The sequence below is a fragment of the Osmia bicornis genome, chromosome 14, assembly GCF_907164935.1.
Source record: "Osmia bicornis bicornis chromosome 14, iOsmBic2.1, whole genome shotgun sequence".
Lineage (NCBI taxonomy): Eukaryota > Metazoa > Arthropoda > Insecta > Hymenoptera > Megachilidae > Osmia > Osmia bicornis.
Window position 1 is genome coordinate 5,575,690 of NC_060229.1, and position 20,455 is coordinate 5,596,144.

General features: G+C 34.2%; 2 protein-coding genes and 1 long non-coding RNA gene across 3 annotated transcripts; 1 reads left to right on the top strand and 2 right to left on the bottom strand.

Annotated features, from left to right (window-relative positions):
* Nucleotides 1-1,132: 1,132 nt before the first annotated feature.
* LOC114875911 (protein ERGIC-53) lies at nt 1,133-5,139 on the bottom strand. The gene is made up of 10 exons (XM_029186752.2): nt 4,924-5,139; nt 4,446-4,502; nt 4,034-4,304; nt 3,853-3,952; nt 3,665-3,776; nt 3,414-3,585; nt 3,146-3,342; nt 2,883-3,073; nt 2,610-2,815; nt 1,133-2,538 (listed from the first exon to the last, which is right to left on the bottom strand). The coding sequence occupies exons 1-10, from the start codon at nt 5,090-5,092 to the stop codon at nt 2,502-2,504; spliced, it is 1,512 nt and encodes a 503-aa protein (XP_029042585.1). The 5' UTR covers nt 5,093-5,139; the 3' UTR covers nt 1,133-2,501.
* Nucleotides 5,140-7,945: 2,806 nt separating this feature from the next.
* Nucleotides 7,946-8,903, top strand: LOC123988457. The gene is made up of 3 exons (XR_006830087.1): nt 7,946-8,374; nt 8,570-8,637; nt 8,814-8,903. It is a non-coding gene; the product is annotated as an uncharacterized LOC123988457 (long non-coding RNA).
* Nucleotides 8,904-16,381: 7,478 nt separating this feature from the next.
* Nucleotides 16,382-19,686, bottom strand: LOC114876840 (adenosine deaminase 2-A-like). Its single transcript, XM_029188708.2, has 4 exons — nt 19,372-19,686; nt 18,293-18,884; nt 17,807-18,130; nt 16,382-17,066 (listed from the first exon to the last, which is right to left on the bottom strand). Exons 1-4 carry the CDS (start codon nt 19,574-19,576, stop codon nt 16,679-16,681), a joined length of 1,509 nt encoding a protein of 502 aa, XP_029044541.2. The 5' UTR covers nt 19,577-19,686; the 3' UTR covers nt 16,382-16,678.
* Nucleotides 19,687-20,455: the final 769 nt, after the last annotated feature.

A 20,455-nucleotide genomic window follows, 5' to 3' on the forward strand; every position in this document is an offset into this window, starting at 1 on the left:
GTTATGCAATGAAATGGAAAATTTAAATTGGAAAATGAAAAGATTATGCCATGAATATAATTGCATGCCTAAAGTGACCAATTTTTCTTTATCAATATAGTACAATGATTTAAAATATAATTTTACAGCCATTTTTCATCAAAAATTGTTAAAACTCTACTTACTAATTATTTGCTAGAAAAATAATACAAAATATTTATTTTCCTTTATATAAGTGGATATGGATTTATATAAGTGTCTAGTAACGAGTGAAGATCCGACATTTGTCGCATTGCAGACGCGCATCGGTTCCTCAGATTTTCCGAAAACAAAACCACTTCAACGTTTATTGAATTATTCGCAAGATTTAACCACGACCCGTTTTCTCTTCCTCGCCTCGTTTAACTCTGATTGTTACAAAGTGCACTAGCATCCTTGACTGAATAAGAGATGGGACATTTAAGCTTATAAATCGTAACTTTCGTCGACGACAGTTCACGATTTTCGGCTGTTCAATTGTCCAAAATACTGCTATTCTTTAGGATATAACAGAAATATTTTCCAGTTAATCTACTTTTGTGTTTTCAACTGGACAAAAACTTTTAGAAAAATAAGAAATAAATGTATAGCTTTTTAGATTTACACTAATAATTTGTAGATAATATAATGCACAATTAATTAAGGTCTCCATTCTATATTGGACAATGCTTCGATAAAAAATTATAATATTATATTGTTCTATCAAAAATTGTATGTTCAATAGAAAAGTATTGCATACTTTATGCTGATATCCACCCAGAATGTAACTTGAGTTAGACGATTCTAATTAGTCATCAGTTTTATTTTTAGTCAGAATGCTCCACTGTTCTACACTGCTCCATTTTACAAGCATAACACTCTATATTCTTCGATAAATTTAGTTTTTATTATTACTTTTTATTTTCTCATAAAATACCATACGATATTTGTTATAAAATAGCAACAGGATACAAATTTCTCTATACTTTATTATCATTTTTTAACTGATACTACTTTAACCAGTTTTATTTCTTCAAAAATTGAATAAAAAATTAAAAAAGAAAACTATCATTTGGCGTTATGTCCAATGGTAGACTTCGAAAAATCATATCGAGCTAAATGTGTTGAAATCTGATTGGGGTGTTTTCATAAGTGGTTTTATTATCAGATATATTTTATCATACATTTATAATCTTCGATAAACTTTTACAAATGCAATAAGGTTGAAGAATACCGAGCTTCCGGATTGTTCGAGCTCCTTCCTACGTTGCTATCTAATACACTGTATGTATACGCTTGTAAAGTACGTATTCACTTAGTGAAACATTCTCATCGTTCAGCATCATCTGTTTAACGTCACTTTTGCACAACATACAAGAATAAAACATAGGTAGTGATTGATGTTTCGAATTCAATAGAGCCATATCCATGATTCCTTATATTTAAGATTATACATGGTATTCCATGCAACTAGGCTACACCATAACTTTTAAATAATAAAAAAGATAAAAGAAGTGTCATGAAGAAAAGTAAATGGTGCTGAATGAAACACCGGAAGTCGAGGTGTTCCAAAGATTTCAAGGTTGATTTCATTTTTTAAGCGGAACTGTATATTAGGTACTTAGGTCGAAAATTGATTAGTTCAAAAGATATTTTAGGGAAAGACCAATGTTTAAAAAAGTGTAGATGACCAACACCTCCATTTCTGAAGCCGATGTTCCATTCGACACCATTTTATATTGTCTATCTCTTAACTTTTAAAAGTTACAATTTGACCCAGTTGCATGCGACAATCTGTCTGTCACGTTTGAAACGCGATTCGTACCTAAAATACGATCATTCGCCTAAGGGAATGTAGTACCCGATTGATGCCTATCTTGTAAGAATAATAGAATCTTCTCAGAAAAAAGAAAAGTTATCGGCTTTTAGTATTTGATATGCCAATTTCCAATACAAAATTCTATACATTTTACAACGCTTGTCGATAAATCAATATATAAAAAAAAACATAAGTATTATAAACAAAACTAGTAAAAAAAATTGATGTGCGCGTGGCACAAAACATTCTATATATATATATATATTATACACAACCATCTAAACGAATTACGATAATGTTCGTTCCATTTTGAAAATCACTGAACGATCTCTTATAAAATTAGATTGTTCAGTTTCAATTTACATGTACTTTCTGCCATCTTTATACATCTATGCTCTCTGGTTTGTATTGTGAAATATCACACTTTTGAAGAAATAGTAAAATTATTGAATTATACCAAGCTGAGCATTATCAATAATTACTTGGAGAGTAATTGTAACTCTCTATCGTGTTATGGTGTAGGTTTATCATGGATGAAGAATGTATTTATTGTACAAATGTTCAGCAAAATGCACACTTTACGAATACCATTAACAAGTGATAAAAATATCGAGTCAGTATGCAAAAACAGAAATTTGTTTTTGTACCCCCTTACTTTTGCGCTGTAGAATCAGAAACAATATTATTAATATAATTTCTTTGCCTGGGCTTCTTTATTGTCCCTGTAAACAAAATCAATAAACATTTTAAAACGTTCTATTATTTATAATAACAGACCGAAGGAAATGCTTACCGATACATGCTATAACCTAAAAGAATGATCATCTGAATTGCGACAAAGAGCAAAAACATTGTTGTCGTCAAACAATTCGTTGCAGGACAGTCTCCTCCGCCGCTGTTTAATTTAGCATTTGCTTGTCCTATATCTCTTTTTAACGTATTAATTCCATCTCGCATTTCCGAAACTAGAGAATGATAATCATATCCCATTGGCTGGACCTGAATGAATACTTTCCGTAAAATACGTTGCAGAAAATAATAAATAAAATTAGGTATTTATAAACACCTGTGCAGTTGGGGCTCGGGCCTGATTATTAAGAACGAGATCAGTCTTGGAATATAGTTCGTTTATCGTAGATTGCATCTCTTTCGCTGTATTTATTAAATTATTCTGATTGCTTAACATATTGTCAACTTCTTGTCGACGTATAGTATCAACCAGTTGAACTTGTCCTGGTTGACCCCCGGTTGCAACACCTAACCATAAATATAACCTATAAAATATTTGTTTTTCTGGCGTATGCGTTTATATCGAAAATGAAATCTCACCTCCCACTTGAAGCTGAGATATCAAACTGAGAGATCGTTCTTGTCTCCCAAGTATCTCATCTAATTTTCTATTAAGCTCGCGTAACGCATCAAACATTTGGCTTTGACCGGCGAAAATTTGTCGCAACTCCCTTTGATTGTCAGTTTCAAAATATTCTTCGAATTCTTCTTTCTCGCGATGTTCGTCCGGATGTTCTCTACAAAATAAAATGAAATAATTATAATTTGTGTTTATATATAATTTTATAGTCCCAAATGATTTGTTCACCTCCGGTATTCCTCTTTTTGCTGTTCCAATTTCTTCTGATAATCCAAATATTCTTGACTAAGCTTTTGTTGTTCTTGTAAGAATGCTTTCCGATCATCTGGCTTCGAATCTCCGGGAACAAATAGCGAATGCGTTAAGAAATGCGAAACATCATGATCATCAGCCAAACCACCTTGAATAAATATTACATTAGAAGAACAACTGTAGCACAAAAAAATATTGTTTTAATTACTGTGTTGGATTATAAATACCAGTAGCAGCAGAAACACCGAAGTATCCTCCTTCCGGTAGTACAGCATTTTCCACTCGGAAGCACATTTCATAATCTTGCTCGTTGTTCGTCATACCGTTGTGGAATAATACCTTTAATTACATATTGAATAAAAATATTAAGATACATTTATTAGTATAAAAAAAACAAACTAAAAAATATACGCACAGTTAAAGTATTCTGATAGTACTCTATTTTTGCTCTTGTAGCAAACGGTTTATTACGAAAATCTCGTAGACAGCCTGCAGATAACTGTGTTGTACCATCACTGTATAAAAATGAAGACAAAGGTTCATTTATTGAAAATTTAATTGTTACTTCATTAAAAATAGTCAGAAATGTAATTCACTTGGTATGATCAAAGGTCTTTGTGCCATCATTGAGAACTGCCATTATGTAGGGGTTGTTGTGTTTATTGTCATTATCAAAGGAATCAAAAAAGATACCAAGACCATTCCACTGGTCAGAGCTACCAAAAACAGTACCATTGTAAGCACCCTTTGAACTAGTATACCACAATGCTAAACCATCTGCTCCAATTCTGCCCCTTCCTGTTACTCTAAATATCAATTCAACCTCCCACCAGCGAAAGTTAACAGGTTGCTTGACCCAAATAGCACCTAAACATCATTTTAAGTCTTCATTTAATACAGATAAACATTCCAAGACATTCAAAGTAGAATTTATATTAAATACATTCTTTCGTCTTTACTGATAATATAAAGATTCATATAATGTAACCATAATTATATTTTATATACCTTTCTGACTTCTTAAAGATGGAGCCACTCTTACATTTTCTGCACTAGCAATTGCATCTAAAACAAAAACAATACTTTTCTGTGTATCAAAATATTAAAAAATTATTAGCAATTTAAAATATAATAATAAAAGAAATCATGAAAACAATAATAAGCTCATATGTATCAGAATATTTAATACTGAAAAATAAAATTCAATTTACTCATTCAGATAGGTGATTATAATTACTTTATTTTATTTTCAGTTTTAAGACTAACTAAATAGAAACTTCAAATGTAAATAAAAACATCTGTTTTGCCAAATAATATCATTTTCGTGTGTAAAAAATATCTGCAGTTAAGAAATTTGATAAGAATTGCATTTTAAAAGGCAAATAATGATGCATTGCATTTAAATATTCAAAAAGCCGAACATTAGAAATAACATACGGAAGTGTTATACAGTGCGAGATATTGGTTAGGTTTTAAATTTACTTACTTCCCCCGTATTCCCAGAAAGGCACACTTCCATCTTTTTGTGCAAGATAAGGTGGCTTAAATGAGTATTTGTATTCGAATTTCCGATTAGGTATCTCACCGAAGATCGTACATATTAAAGAAAATACGTGAAAAATGAAAAGCCACCTCACCTCGGCAGCCATCTTCATTTCGAATGTTGAAAGTAGATTGACCGCGGTCGACCGTATAACCGGTGAGACGATTGGTAGTATCCTTTAAATTCTCTTTATGATTGGTGTTTTATCAATGACGTGTCAATTTTGTAGCCTCATTTAAAAAATGTCTCTATCACCCTCCTTATTATTAATTCGTTATTATAGATATCTTATTATAGTACAGTACTTCGATAAAAGGTCGCTAAAAAAACATTTCATGGGTTTTTATCAGAAATATTTCTTGTGTTCGATTCACATTCGTCTGCTTTTGTAGACGTGTCATGTAAGGAATACATATGGCGCTATCAGGAATGAAGTGTCAAACAAATTTTGCGGTAGTAACCATTTAAAATATAACTGAAAACAACTATTAAAGTGATGCAAGTGTTGGAAACATTACTGACAGTCCTTAGAAAAATCCCCAGAAACGAGTTCTCAAATTACGTCGTCATTACTGAAAAGATTGCAAAGAAATTTGAGAGACGTGTTCAGAAGGCCCTAAAGAATGTTAGTCTGGTCCTTATATTACCCAAATCGTCAAAAAGTTATAAAATATTGAAATTGGTGTTTGTCTACGATCAGGAAAATGGCGGATAGCACTCACCTGCGTTAATTTATTCGTAATATAAACATTTTTACGAATCATATGTCCAAATGGACACCAAACCAACATTCTTTGGGTCGAATAGAGCAAAACGAGCCTTCGTTTAGAAAAGTAGTAAGAACTATGATTTCGTTTATTATTCACTCGCGAAAGACGTCAAAAAGGTAAAACAGACCACATATTTAGTTCCTCAATTTTTCTGTAGGGCGCAGTTCATTCGTTTTTTGTGCTTGACCGCGCGATCATTCGCAGATCCTGTATGTGACGCGGCTTCGACACTATTAAAATATTATATTAAATTGTGTATTAGGTATCAAAAATACAAAAAACAGAAGGCAAAATTGAAGAGAAGACCGGAGTCATGATTTTTGACACATTATCTTCAGAAATGCGTAAGCTGAAAATTTATACCCTATTTTGTCGATACAGATACGAATTAAAATAACATATTTCTCATTTATTCTGCTTTTATAATGATAATTTATTAAATACCACTAATATCTTATGTATTTTTCTATCTTCTTTCCTATATTTCGGTGCTTTAAGTTGAAAAAAGCAATCTTAACCTTATTCCAATATGGCGTTGATAATTTTCAAGGAATCTTTCCCTTATTTTAGTATTAAAGTTTCGAAGCAACTTGAAACTTCTACCAATGACTGTGATTGGTCGTCCATTATGTCGTTCTCCCATTTCGACCAATCAGATTCGTTGTTGAAGGGTGAGGTGCGCGGTGTGTGGCGTAGTGCATTAGTCCTCTCCGAAGCTTCGTCCTTCTTTCACGTGTCTGCAACAGGTAAGATTAAATTATCTTCAAATATTAAATTAAATTGCCAATCGGGTGTTAAAAGTACAAAAAACAGAAAGAAACATCGAAGAGAAGTCTACATTCTTGATCTTTGACATTAATTCGGCTTTTTGTTCAAAAATACGTGAGTTGAAAATTCTTGCTCTTGTCGCGAATTCACAATGAGGTTGGAACTACAGAATCTATTATATCGTTCATTTCTTAAACATTATTGAATGTTTTTAGTACTGTTACCCGCGATTTACTGTTTTAAATTATTAAAATTTACTACCACGTGTTGATTTTAACAAGAGATTTCAATAACGTTCTTCCTTGAGCATCATAAAATCTGTTCGTTTGGCTGCTTCGGTATCGGCCGGTGTCTGCCGGTACCGAACGATACCGAATGTTACCGAATGTTACCGATTGGTGCTCGAGGAGCAGGAAGGTCTCGTCATTTGTCTCGTGAACGTCGAGAGGGTAAGACGTGTTGAGTACGTCCTTTCTTACGTGCCGGTAGTACATAATAGGTACGCACAGCATATCTATTCAAATATTTTGCATAAATTATCAAATTCGATCGTTTGTTAATCATAATTTTATTGCTGTTGTTTAAGTTTTATTTACGTAAATTTGTATTTCTTATTTGTTGCAGATATTTGGTTGATATCGAAACGACGCCATGATATTTGATATTGGTTTGCAATAATTTCATAAAGAATTGGTAACATTTTCATTTATTGTAATCAATTATTAATATTTATTTTTTTTTTTTTTTGTTGGGTCGTTGTTAATTGTAAGCATTTTTAATAATTAATTGGTACCAAGGTCAAGGAAATAAAGATCAAAGAAATTTCTCTTTATCGATTAATACAAAAGGGATCATTATTTTTCATTTTATTAAATAATTTCGTGTAATAATTTAATATATGTGTTTTAAATTAGAACAAAATTGAAATAACTCGTTTTCTACTGCAAATGATTGCTTCTCTTCTGTAATTATTAAATATTTTAAACAATCTATTTTTGTTAAGACGTAGTAATTGTATTATGATATCCAGCTTTTGGTGCAAGTTTAAATTAAAATAGAATCACGTTTTTAAATCACATGCTGTTTAAGCATGATTAATTATTGGATTTTGCTTATTGAAAAGAATTAGATAATTTATAAATTACTACGTAATAGAATTTCCAACAATTTTTAATATGCTTACAATCTTAACAACAAAAATTCACTACTTTAATAAAATAGTTTATTATATGTATTTAACAATGATTTTTTATCCTTGTAATATTCATTGGAATAATTATCAACAATTATTTAATACATTTCGTTATTACGAGATAATCTAGGATCAATATTCAACTTCAATAATATTCGTGTTCATAGATATTTCCATTTACACATAACAGTATTTCCTTAACGAACGTTCAATAAGAAGAATGTTGATTTTGTTTTGTATATTTCCACCCATCCCCAACCTCCTCACTAATCTTTTCTTCCAGGAATTGTTGTGGCCGCGCGCAAGGCGGTCGGTAGAGTCAGTGTTTGTACGAACATACCTTCAATGTTTTGATTTTGTCTAGGGTGAACTGACCCTGAATAGAGTTGCGTTTGTACAATTAGGAATCACGCGAAAGTAGAGTCAGTGTTTGCTGCGTATTATAAAATATTTTCTAGAGTATCGCGGCTCTGCTTTTTCCTTTTTCATCGTGAAAGTAGAGTCACTACAATTGTTCGCCGGAAATTATTCACGGGCGCGTTACTAGTATTTCATATCTTTATTTTTATTTTTAATTTTGTTTTTTAATTGCTCGATATATCCGGTATTAGAGTCAGTGCACCACTGAAGAGGAGTCTTGGGCGTTGCTCCATGAGGAAAGAGTGTAGGTATCTTATTACTTTATTTAATTAATTTTAATTCAAATAGAATAATTTACAATTTCAACACTTAATAATTGAGAGTTCTTTTCAATTGCTATTGCTAATATTTTATAAAATTCAATTTCATGTATAATTTTATTAGAATAAAAATTGATAATTTGCAAAATTAACCGTGATTCTTTTTCGTTTTGTTACAGATGACTTTTTTTATTTTGCCGAGTTCCTGGATATCCTGATGATGGCTTTCTTCACGACTTCCGTCTTGGTACGTCACTTAATTGATTTTTATTAAAATAGAATAATTTTCAATTTCAACACTTGATAATTGAGATTTCTTTTTAATTGTTAATATTTTATAAAATTCAATTTCATATATAATTTTATTAGAATAATAATCGATAATTTTCAAAATTAATCGTAATTCTTCTTTTTTTGTTACAGATGAATCTTCTACAACGCAGCCTCCTACCTGGTGTTGTCCATCCTCCTACTTGACTGTCGGAAGAAGAGTATATCTGCGAACGGTGAGTCGCATGTTTTATGGTTCCTCTGGTGCCCAAACATGTCGTAGGACGAATGGTCCGAATCGACACGGGCTACTAGTTGTATACCTGCTTGGCAAGCATAGTGACCATGGGTATGATTATACCCATGAGTAGTAACATTTTTATTGTTTTATTTCATTTAGTTTAGGCTAGGTCTTCTTGTACTCCGCGTTTTAATATCATTTCAATTCCACATATTCAAATAGATATTTATGAAATATATGAATGCTTTTAAATGTTCTTAACTGTGGAATTAGAATATTTTAATACCGAAACAATTTTATTTAGTTTGTCTCTAATATAGAAGTCAAATACTATCTGATTTAATTATTGCGATGGTTCAAAGCAATATAATATTGATAGTATTATGTAATATGTATTCTGGATATACATATTAATGATGCTATTATATTGATTTAATTACATTTTGTACATTATACATTCAAATATAATTTGAGAATTTTTTAAAATTTCATTCATTCAATAGCGAAGTTTAACTTATTTACACGTTCATGAAAAAATGAACAATTTATGTGCAAGAAGACAATTCGTGACGGGTAGATTTCCAAGTCAGAGTGATCTATTTCAACACATTTTGCGTATTGTTGAAAATTTACTCTGAGGAGGGAGTCGCCCGAGGATGTTTGATTAATTTTCACAATAAATTCTTGTTTCATTGCAAAAGAATTCATAATTAGAGACATTACATTCTTTTTTATTAGAATTTTGCATTTCTTAAAATTACCAGCGCGAGAGTAAATATGACAATGCACTGACTAGTATTCGGTGGGAATCCTTTTGGTTTTTAAACTCAATCCAATATTTTATTTATTTAATCAAATTAGTTACAAGGATTCCGCGGCATAAGACCGTGAACACCATCTCTGGGAGATATACCCATGCATTACTAGGCCTTTGCAGGCGCAGTTTTAGAATACGGAACATATGAAAATATGTTACCATATTCTAAACTGTCGTCCTTTTGTCTATACTATGGGCGTCCGTCAATCTGACACCGTTGGATGCAACGTGTTGGACGGGCGGGTAGCGCTCTTAGCGAAGGGGTGCACTCTGTCCTGGCGTTACGACGTCCAGGCGGGGTGGGTGGTATGTAGCGTCTGGCGTAAGACTAGGAGGCGTGAGACCCTTCGTTGCCAGCTGGTATTAGCAGTGCACCATGTTTGCGTCATAGTTGCTCTATTTTCGTTTTCAGTATTTATTCTTAAAACTTTATATTTACAAAGTCGAGTCACTTTTATTAAAATAGTGAAATATTAGCCCGTTAGATGTTTATATATTAATCATGTTTGTAGATCAGGATTTTCAGATTTAACCCCTTCCGTGTTTATTGCCAAAGCCCATTCACGTGCCCAGGTGCTACTTGGATGGGTAGAGGCAATGGGCACGATGACCTAGTTCATAAGAATAATAATTAATAAGCGGCTGGCATTGTGTTAGTATATCGTGCACGACGTAATTTCCACATATGGTGTGAGTGTTTTTAGGCTGTGGGATTGCGTCGGTTTAATAACTTTTTTATTTACTTTTAATTTGAAATAATATTTTATTCAACAAGATGTACGATGAACGTATAAACCAAATATTATTGTTATCATTACTATTACCATGATTATTACCATTACTATGAAATATTCTATATCAAAGTAGTTAATTAAATTTTGTAATTATCATTATACGCAATGATTGCTAGCCTTGCCAGACGATTTCAGTGAAAAATGGTACGTACCTTAGAGTGTGATGTGAGATGAAACTCGGGTGACGGAGGCGTCCCGGGACGTTCTCCCTAGTGTAGGCTCTGCGCCCGGGTGGAGTGTATGGGGGTCGTGGAATGAATTTTTGTGAGAATGTGATTTTGCCTTTTTTAAATATAGCGTTAGGTAGGTAGGTAGTATACCTTCTGGTGTGTGTGATAGATTGTAAGTAGGTAAGGCCGGGTCAGGTTGTCACAGTCTCTTGGTCGGGTAGGCGTGATTTCGCGTGATCAACCTGTACCTGGAATATATTTGAAGAATTGACGATACGATCGATACGAACGGAGTATGCCGTTCGCCTTCGAATCTATCTGTACAATTTTTCAAATTTTTGGCGACTTCATAAGTCGTCATACGCGATCGCGATGGCACGAAACGCACAAGTTCTGCTCGAGCATGGCACGTGTGCACGAACAACGACTTATATAAAGTCCTTTTTCGTCCACGTGTCAATTAGAGTTTCGCGATTTTACTTTTTTGTTGATTGCTTTTTTTTTTGTTTTGCGAATTTGCAAGTCTCGAGCTTTAGATATAAGTTTCAGGTGGGTGGACCGCCCGAAGAAAGAAGAGGCTACATGCCGAAGCGCCCCGACAAACTGTCTTTCAAGAGGGGAACTACTAATGATTTTGCATCCTTTTGCGAAAAAGGATGGGAAATCATTATCGTTACTACTTTGTCACTGTGCTTGCCTGTAGTTGTAGTTTTGTAATTTCAGGAGAAGAGGGGGCCCGTGACCCCCATGATTTTGGGCAAATCGCGTTTTCAATTTAGTGTTGCGAATATTGACCACGGTTCAATTTAGTGTTGCGAATGAATATCGATCACTGTTCAATTTAATGTTGCGTATGCATGATTATCGCGATTTTCATTTAGTGTTGCGAACTTTAAATATCGCGTTTCTTTCTTGCATTGCTTTAAAATAGAATTTAACTTTTCAATGTTGATTGCTTTAAGATTTTTGAGAGTTTTGCTTTTTAATGTTCATTGCTTTAGTGTTGCGAGTAAAAGATTCACGGTTTGAAAATCCCCCTTTTTTGCATTTTAATTGCATGTCTGTTAAAGATAGCGTTGCGAATGACATTAGCGCGATTGTTTCCCAGTGTTGCGACTTATAAATACGTGACTGCTTTGCATTAGTTTATAGAGTTCCCTGCTAATTAGTGTTGCGGTAATGAATATTCGCGTTTTGCATTAGAGTTGCGATATATGATGAAATGCCCAGACACGATCCAGTGGAGTTGCCATGATCCATAAGGCAGCTATGGACCAGCTGCCGTGATACAGCCTTAGATTGGCTGTACCCCTTTTTTAGATTAGTGTTGCGTCTTACAAAATTCGGTAGATTTGAGTAGTGTTGCGTTACAGTTCGCGTTTTCTCTTTTTTTCTTTGTTTCAGCTTAGTGTTGCGCATAATGGAGCAGCCTGTACGCGTACGCTTTTGTGCATATTATATAATTAATGAAATTAGTGTTGCGAGTAAAAAATTCACGGTTTGAGAATCCCCCTTTTCTGTATTTTAATTGCATGTCTGTTAAGGATAGTGTTGCGAATGACATTAGCGCGATTGTTTCCCAGTGTTGCGACTTATAAGTACGCGATTGCTTTGCATTAGTTTATAGAGTTCCCTGCTAATTAGTGTTGCGGTAATGAATATTCGCGTTTTGCATTGGAAATGCCCAAAAACGATCCAGTGAAGTTGCCATGGTCCATAAGGCAGCTATGGACCAGCTGCCGTGATACAGCCTTGGATTGGCTATACCCCTTTTTTAGATTAGTGTTGCGTCTTACAAAATTCGGTAGATTTGAGTAGTGTTGCGTTACAGTTCGCGTTTTTTCTTTTTTTCTTTTTTTCAGCTTAGTGTTGCGCATAATGGAACAGTCTTCACGCGTACGCTTTTGTACATATTATATAATTAATGAAATTAGTGTTGCGAATGAATTCGCGATTGTTATTAAATTAGTGGAAGTAACTATGACTCACATTCGGTGGGAGTCCTTTTAAGGATTCCGCGGCCTGAGACCGTGAACACCATCTCTGGGAGATATACCCATGCATTACTAGGCCTTTGCAGGCGCAGTTTTAGAATACGGAACATATAAAAATATGTTACCATATTCTAAACTGTAGTCCTTTTGTCTATACTATGGGCGTCCGTCAATCTGACACCGTTGGATGCAACGTGTTGGACGGGCGGGTAGCGCTCTTAGCGAAGGGGTGCACTCTGTCCTGGCGTTACGACGTCCAGGCGGGGTGGGTGGTATGTAGCGTCTGGCGTAAGACTAGGGGGCGTGAGACCCTTCGTTGCCAGCCGGTGTTTTGTCATAGTTCAGAATGTTTGCAATTTTGAAATTAGTGTTGCGTGTGATTTCGGTTTGTTTTATAGGGTTTGCTTAGGGATTGCTCTTATGGGCAGTCAAACTTTTCTTTTCAGGTTCCCCTGTACCCTCCCTCCCTCTGCCACGCCCCCATTCTTTTATCTTCTCTTTTTTTAATTTTAAAAATTTTGAGCATTCAGTTGTTGGAAATACTGTTAAATAATATATGAATTTAATATTTTCAGAATATTATTAAATACGATAAAGCTTTAAATCGAACTTTATTCGAAGTTTTATTTGAAATGGAAATTCATTTTATTTTGTGATGATTGGTGATAAATTATTTCAAGGAATATTTGTTCATTTGAAATAGCTTATTAAATTTTAATTCCACTTTAATTAAACAAAAGTAGCGGATGATTGTTATTCGAGTTGTTCAGTTTTAATTTCTGATCGCGATGTTTCATTTCAAGCTTATGGAAAAGTTAATTAAATTACTTTTATAAATTTTCAAATTCATTTCCTGTAAAGCAAAGTCCACTCGCGATTTTCTTTCCAGTTTTTCCATTTACAATAAATTTGCATTGATAGGTGTATTAAATAATATAATGCAATAAAGTTAAATAGAGTCATGATTGTATGTATATTGCAGTAAAAGACAGTTGTTTTAATCAAAATATTGTGTACTATTTGTCGCGAAATGAACGAATATTAAATACAATGAAATATGAAATAATTAATATTTTTAATTCAAATCACTTTACTCAAATATATATTTTTCTAAATCTTTTTCTCTTTATTTTGGTACTGAAGTTTGCTTTTAATTCATATTTCGTATCAAATTGATTTTGAATTATTAACAACTACTCTGATTTTTGTAAAATTTTATTGTTACTAATATATCTTCTTTCCAACTATTAATTTTTTTTGTTTTTATCTGGATTCAATTAATCAGTTTCTGTTGCAGAGAAATATCTTTATAGGAAGTATGAAGTTAAGGTATTCAATTAACTAAAGTGATGTAAAAATGATTTAAAATTGTGTCTAGTTATGTGTGTATATTTTGGTAAGAATCATCGAACCAACAAATTTATTACAGGTATTTGTTTATATCTCTTTAGATTTCTATATGTATAGGCAGGTTGTAAGTCTATGGTTAAGGCAATATCAATTTTTTTTTTAAACTATGTTTAATCCTTTTTAGTTTGTTTCAGGAAATATTGTAGTAAGGACAACCAAATCAACAAATTTATTATAGGTGTTTGTTTATATCCCTTTAGATTTTTATAGAGACAAGTTGTAAGTTAATGGTTAGGTAGGACAATTATATGTTAAGGACCCTAAGGTTAAGTAATCGAATAAGTATATAATTAAGTTTAAACACTGCAGTCTTTAATAAGGAAATTTTAGATTTAAGTGAATTTTTATCATTATACGAGCGCTCGTATTCTTAGTATTTAGATGTAAGACAAATATGCAATTGCATATTACTAATTACAGATCTATAATCAGAATGAAAAGATTGCAAGATAGGATTAAGAAAGAAAAATATAAGTAGTCAGGTAGTGAATAGAGATAATGCTCCTTTTGTTGTTCGTTTGCACAACAGTCGAAACGTTTTGCAAATGTACATCAAGAGGAGAGGATGATGTTATTGAATAAAAATAAAAATTTGCATAAATGGAGGGTGGATGGGATGAGGTAGGGCGGGTCTCCAACCCGCAGCAACCTCCTCGTGGTGAGACCTGGGCAATCGTTATTATTTGATGACTAATTAATAACTGTATCATTATTTCTATGGTACATTTATTAATTATGCAACAAATAATACGAGCGAATTGGCTGCGTTTATGCTTTTTTTTGTATTTAATCTCTGTTATATTTTTTTCAGGAACTATGCCTTTGAGATTCTGAACTGTACCACATTGCAAATACAATTTTACGGAAAGAAAATTAGTAATAATGAATGCATGGTGTATGCGAAGAGTAACATAGGCCGGTATTCAGAGTCGCAACTTATTTCTAAGCTGGTCTTAATCCGCTAGATTCACAGTCGCCGAATAAGCAACGTCTTAAGCATATGCTTAAGCATTTGCTTAGGAAAGTAAATGCTTATCGCTGTAGATTCACAGTCGATGCTTAAGAAAGTCTTAAGCTCTTATGAATTCATAGTCGAATAAGTTCGCCTTATTTGTAGAAAAGGAGTTCTTATTTGGCTTCATTGAGGTTATGTTTTTAAGTCGACGATATTGAGGACTTAAGCACGCGTTTGAAGGTGTTATTGTGCATTGTTGAACAATTTATTTTGATTAATTGTGGTAAATTATTTTTAAAAAAGTACAAAATGGAGTTGGACTTTGCGGTCCTCGATGATATCGAGGACATTCATCATAATTTGTATAGTATATCCACGAATATCGAGACGATTTATTCGAGACGTATAGTATAGCATGCCGTTAGTTGCATGCAAAAACTGAGGTGGCGCTTAAATCAGTTTCTGTTCGACCTAATTTCCAATGAAACGTGGGTTGTTATACCGACGCGGTATTCGGAGTTCGGCCTCAATGTTTGGCACCCTATAGCCACCTAGTGGTAAATTACCGCTATTAACGAAGTTTAAAGAGTTCAAAGCTTACTTACGCGTTTCCTGTGTAATAGTTAACTTCCTGAACTTGTTAGAAGTGCTGCATAGATAAGATGCCTCAAACAATGGCCTTAAAATGCCTCGAAAGAAATAAAGATATAATACTCACCTGCGGAATCAGGGTAACTCATTATCAATTTTTTATTACAATTCAGCAGCACACTGTTAGATGGTGCTGGTAACATCATTTTCAAAGTAATAGCATTCCTTTTTGTTGGACCAAATCAGACGCTTGGGTATCGCGCCCTTTTGTAGTCGGTTAATTTTCACGTATATTCACACCCCCTCATTAAGCGGTAATTCTATTCGTTATTTTCTTCTTTTTCTTTTGTATACAAACAACAAAAAGGTGCGTATTGAATGGCTTTCAGTAGGCTGTCTACAGGCGACGATTTAATTACACGGTCGCGCGAACGGAAGAAAAGGGATTTTAAATGAAATTAAATCAAGCGTATGAGACATGCTCGCGAAAAACGACTTCCAGATAAATCACGTTGTATCCTTGAATGGAAGAAATTATACCGGGAACCGGTTTTGTTATCAATTCGTTATTGGCAGTTATTGTTATGATTCAGTTTCAGAATATGAATGTACCACGTATAACGTGCGAATATAATTACAAGCCATTGACGCGCTATGGAGATACTATTTGGAACAATTTAGAATTATGTCAATTCAATGTAAGCTTTAGCGTCGAAGCAATTACTATCTATTTGCTAAAACGCTATACGTATTTTAATTAATTTGGTTTATTCATAAACTTAAACGCATAAATTATATAAATTTTGAAATGCATTATAGAAAGTATTTAATTTTTAAATGCAGAAGTCACGAGAAATAATTGTTATAATTAGACTGCGAATATTTATGTAAATTATAACCATGAATTCCTAGATATCCACAGTCCAGTCACAATATTACTATTAATTGTATCTCATTAAATACCTATCAAGTCATTTGTACACTCTGCAGTCAATACCATTTGAATTATTCTCCATGTATAAGTAGCAAATTATCTATTTATAGTCCTAGAGTTTGTTATTGGCCACAGAATCCACAAAGGTGTCCCATTTCTTTTCCCAAATAGCAAATGCATCCTTCTTTTCAGCATCAGTCATGCTGCTGTAAGAAATGGAATTCATGGCCAATTGTTTGAGAGCTTTTAGATCGGAATGGGCGGACATCAGTGCCATGAAGGCCTGGTAGAAGTCGTAAGAGAGCGCCTCTGCATCCCAGAAGCCGGGATCGTCATTTGATATCACTACCGGATATCCTTCGGCGAATAGGATCTTAGCAGGGTGATTTCTCATATCGTCTACGAGCTTCAGGACTTGATTGGAGATAGGGTTCACTTCTATGGCGATGTCCATTCGCTTGATCATTTCCATGAGGAAAGGGTGATAGGACAACGCAAACCTATAATGAAAATTTGATAAATTCAAGATATAAACGAGCATGCTTGGTAAGCAGATTCGTCTCAAATTAAATTTTAATAATTTTAATAAATCATAGATGTTGCTATTTTTAAGGAATTCAGTATTAAGCTATACATTTATAAAAAGAAATTAGTCATTTATCTTGATCTAATCTTATCTTGGTCTAATTCATTGTCTACACAAATTCACAAATTTTGAATGTCCTGATCTTTGACCTCCCATAACTCCCGACTCCCACGCCTCCTACAAATGAAATCACCACCAATGTGTCCCCCAGGACTCTCTCTATTATTTACAATACAAGGCGCCCCCCTCTTAAGCGGGACAGATGAGAAAAGGCTGGAATTTTACTTTTTACAAAAAAGTATTGTGACGTTTAAAAAAAAATTTGTGGCACTTATAGTCTACATATATGACCACCTTGTGTGATAAGTTACAAAAATATATAGGTGACGTCATCAGGGGACGTATCCCATATTCTAAACTTGAACCTATGTATTTAAGATTAAAATGTTAGATATCTGCTTGTTACATAAGCGGTACTCACTCGAACGATATTTAATTTTTTTAAATATAGTACGAAGAAAAGTTGACTTACGTCACTTAGAAAGAGACAATTCAAATAATTAGGCAACATATTAGAAATTTAATTTAAAAAGTTAAACGATAGTAGCCCTTTTCAAAATTTTTCATCATTAAATGAAACAGACTTTTACTTACCCATGACCAATGCGTCGAGAATTGAACAAAATAGCATCAACAAGATTCTCGTCGGTCGACGAACCCAACCACTTCGTTTCTCCCGCGTGGAAGAAGAAATTTATATCTCGATCCTCGGCGTTCTTTATTATCTCCGCGAAATACTCGAGAGTATGGCCTTTGTCTTCCTGACCGACTAGATCGAACCCAGCCACGAAATTCGGATACAATTCCCGCAGCCTTTTCAAGATCTTCATGTATTGCTTTGCATCCGTCAGATTACCGGATCGACTGGGCGCATAAATCAATTTCGCTCCAACGAAATCCGGATGTTCTTCCTTGAATCTGAATAAAGGATAAACCTTGATAAATCCTGATCTCCTCAGCTATACATTTGTTGTACGAGGCATGGATGATCCTTACTGAATTTTATAATGAAGAAAATGAAGAATTCTGAAGAATTAACGATGAACATTGCAGGAAAATGAATAACGAATGATTACTAGCCTTTGGGTAAGATTCTTGTAGATGCCAACCAGATCTTCGGGTTGATAATCCGTACCCTCGAAATCGTACAAAGTTGGCAAGGTGGATCTAAACTCAAGATACATCACATTGTCCTCGTGAAGCTGTCTGAGAGCTTCGAGGAAGTGATCTTCATAAACAGGTCTATACGTTAACAAAGGATCGACGAATTTGAAGATGTCCAAGAACTTGGACCACGCTTTATCCACATTCGGGTAGGCTCGCTCAGGATCGGAACAAATCATCGACATCTTCTTCATGATCATATTATTGACACCGGAGCCTCGGATCGGATCCTCTCGCACCTTCTTCAGCAGCTCCCAGTCGCATGTCTGATCCGGTTCCCGGAAGAAGTGTAACCGGATGTTACTACCGTTGCCGCAGATGTACAGATCGTCCCGGAAGGTGATGTTATGATAGATGTAATCGGCACTGACGATGGCTGTATCGTGAGCGTGCAACACTGCACCCTTCGGCATCAGACGAAGCAATTGGAAGACTTTCGATCGATCAATGTACTTCCTCGCCGACATGAAGTTTTGTGCAGGGGCGAACAGCTGCGGCTCCTTGAAGCCTGCAAGAATTTGTAAGAAAAGAGGAATGCAGACTGGAGAGGAGAAACGTGTCCGGTTTGCGAAATCTGGGCTCAAGTACGATTCTTGACAATGAAAATAGTGAAAGACAAAAGAAATCGTGGAATCGTAAATCATTATTTCACACGATTCTTCTTTTATTCATAGATAAGATTTCGTCTGAAGAGCTGAGATTAAAGAATTGTTTACAAGATAACATCTGAATTAGAGATACTAGTAGAGGAAACTCAAACCTTTTGAATACTTTGATAAACGTAGAAGATAACTGACTTTCTTATTTTCAAATAATTATACATATTCAAAACTAATCCATCAGATTCGAACCTACGATATACTTCAATCCCACCTCTACTTACAACATAACGTAACGACGAATCGAGTAGCACGTGTTACTTATTAAACTGGTTTCTTAGACGTTCACGATTGCATATTTAATTGGAGAGAATCTAGAAAGAGCGTAGAACGAACCAGCGTCCAATTCTTCCCTCTTCGCTTTCATTAAGATCTTGTTGGCCTGCTTTTCGACATCGTTCAAGTTCAAATTGGACCCTATCATCAGCCGTTGCTCGTACTCTAGTATCTCCTCCCGAAGGGCTTTGTAATTCCCTAAAGGTAACGAGTTCACGTGCGCTGAAACGAGCAACGTTATCAAGGAGAATATTAATTGCTTCATGATCTCTGCACGTTCGATGAATGCTGTTCCTTGTTGACGTTTTGACACAGACTACAGCTCGCCTATTCGATCCATTCACTTCGAGTGTTTGCACTCTACTGACTGATTCTCGTGATTTCTTGTTAGCAAGCATATGTCGGTAATATAAGGCTTGACACTTCAACGCTATCATTACAACGCTACTTCTTTCCATTTGGTACACCGAATTTCCAGGGAGCAGTGTGTAATTTGTTTCGAAGAATTGAAAGCATATGTACCCATTGGTATAATTAGGCAATCTTTGGTCTTTTCTTCTGTCATTTTGATAAAAGTAAATATGTTTGGCAAAGTTAAGGTGACTCATTCCAGTTACACCAAAGATTGTGTGTATATTATTATTTTGTTCTTTCCACTTGATATTCCAAATTCCCAGGGAGCACTGCATAATTTGTTTCAAAGAATTGAAAGCATGTACGAATTGGTATAATTAGGCAATCCTTGGTCGTTTCTTGTAGAGTCTCATTTTGATAAAAATAAATATGTTTGGCAAAGTTAAGGTGACTCATCCCAGTTACATTTTTATTTACAGATAGTTCGATTTAGAATTTATCCATTTTTGTTTAAATTATAGAGGGGTTTTCGTAGGTTTTAAGAATGATTTTGTGCTTAACCGACGATAAGCTGTAAAAAAGGTTCAACTATTTTTGTCCTGTTTGTCTTCAACGCCACATGTTCCTCGCATGGTGAATATCCTCCAGTTATGTACACAGTGTTAATCACTTCATCTGCGTCAATAACCGAAAATATCGTAAGGATGTTTAACTGATATTTAAGCATATTATAATTACGAATACATACCGCTATATCCATTTCTTCCATTAATATTAAACGTTTCCATAT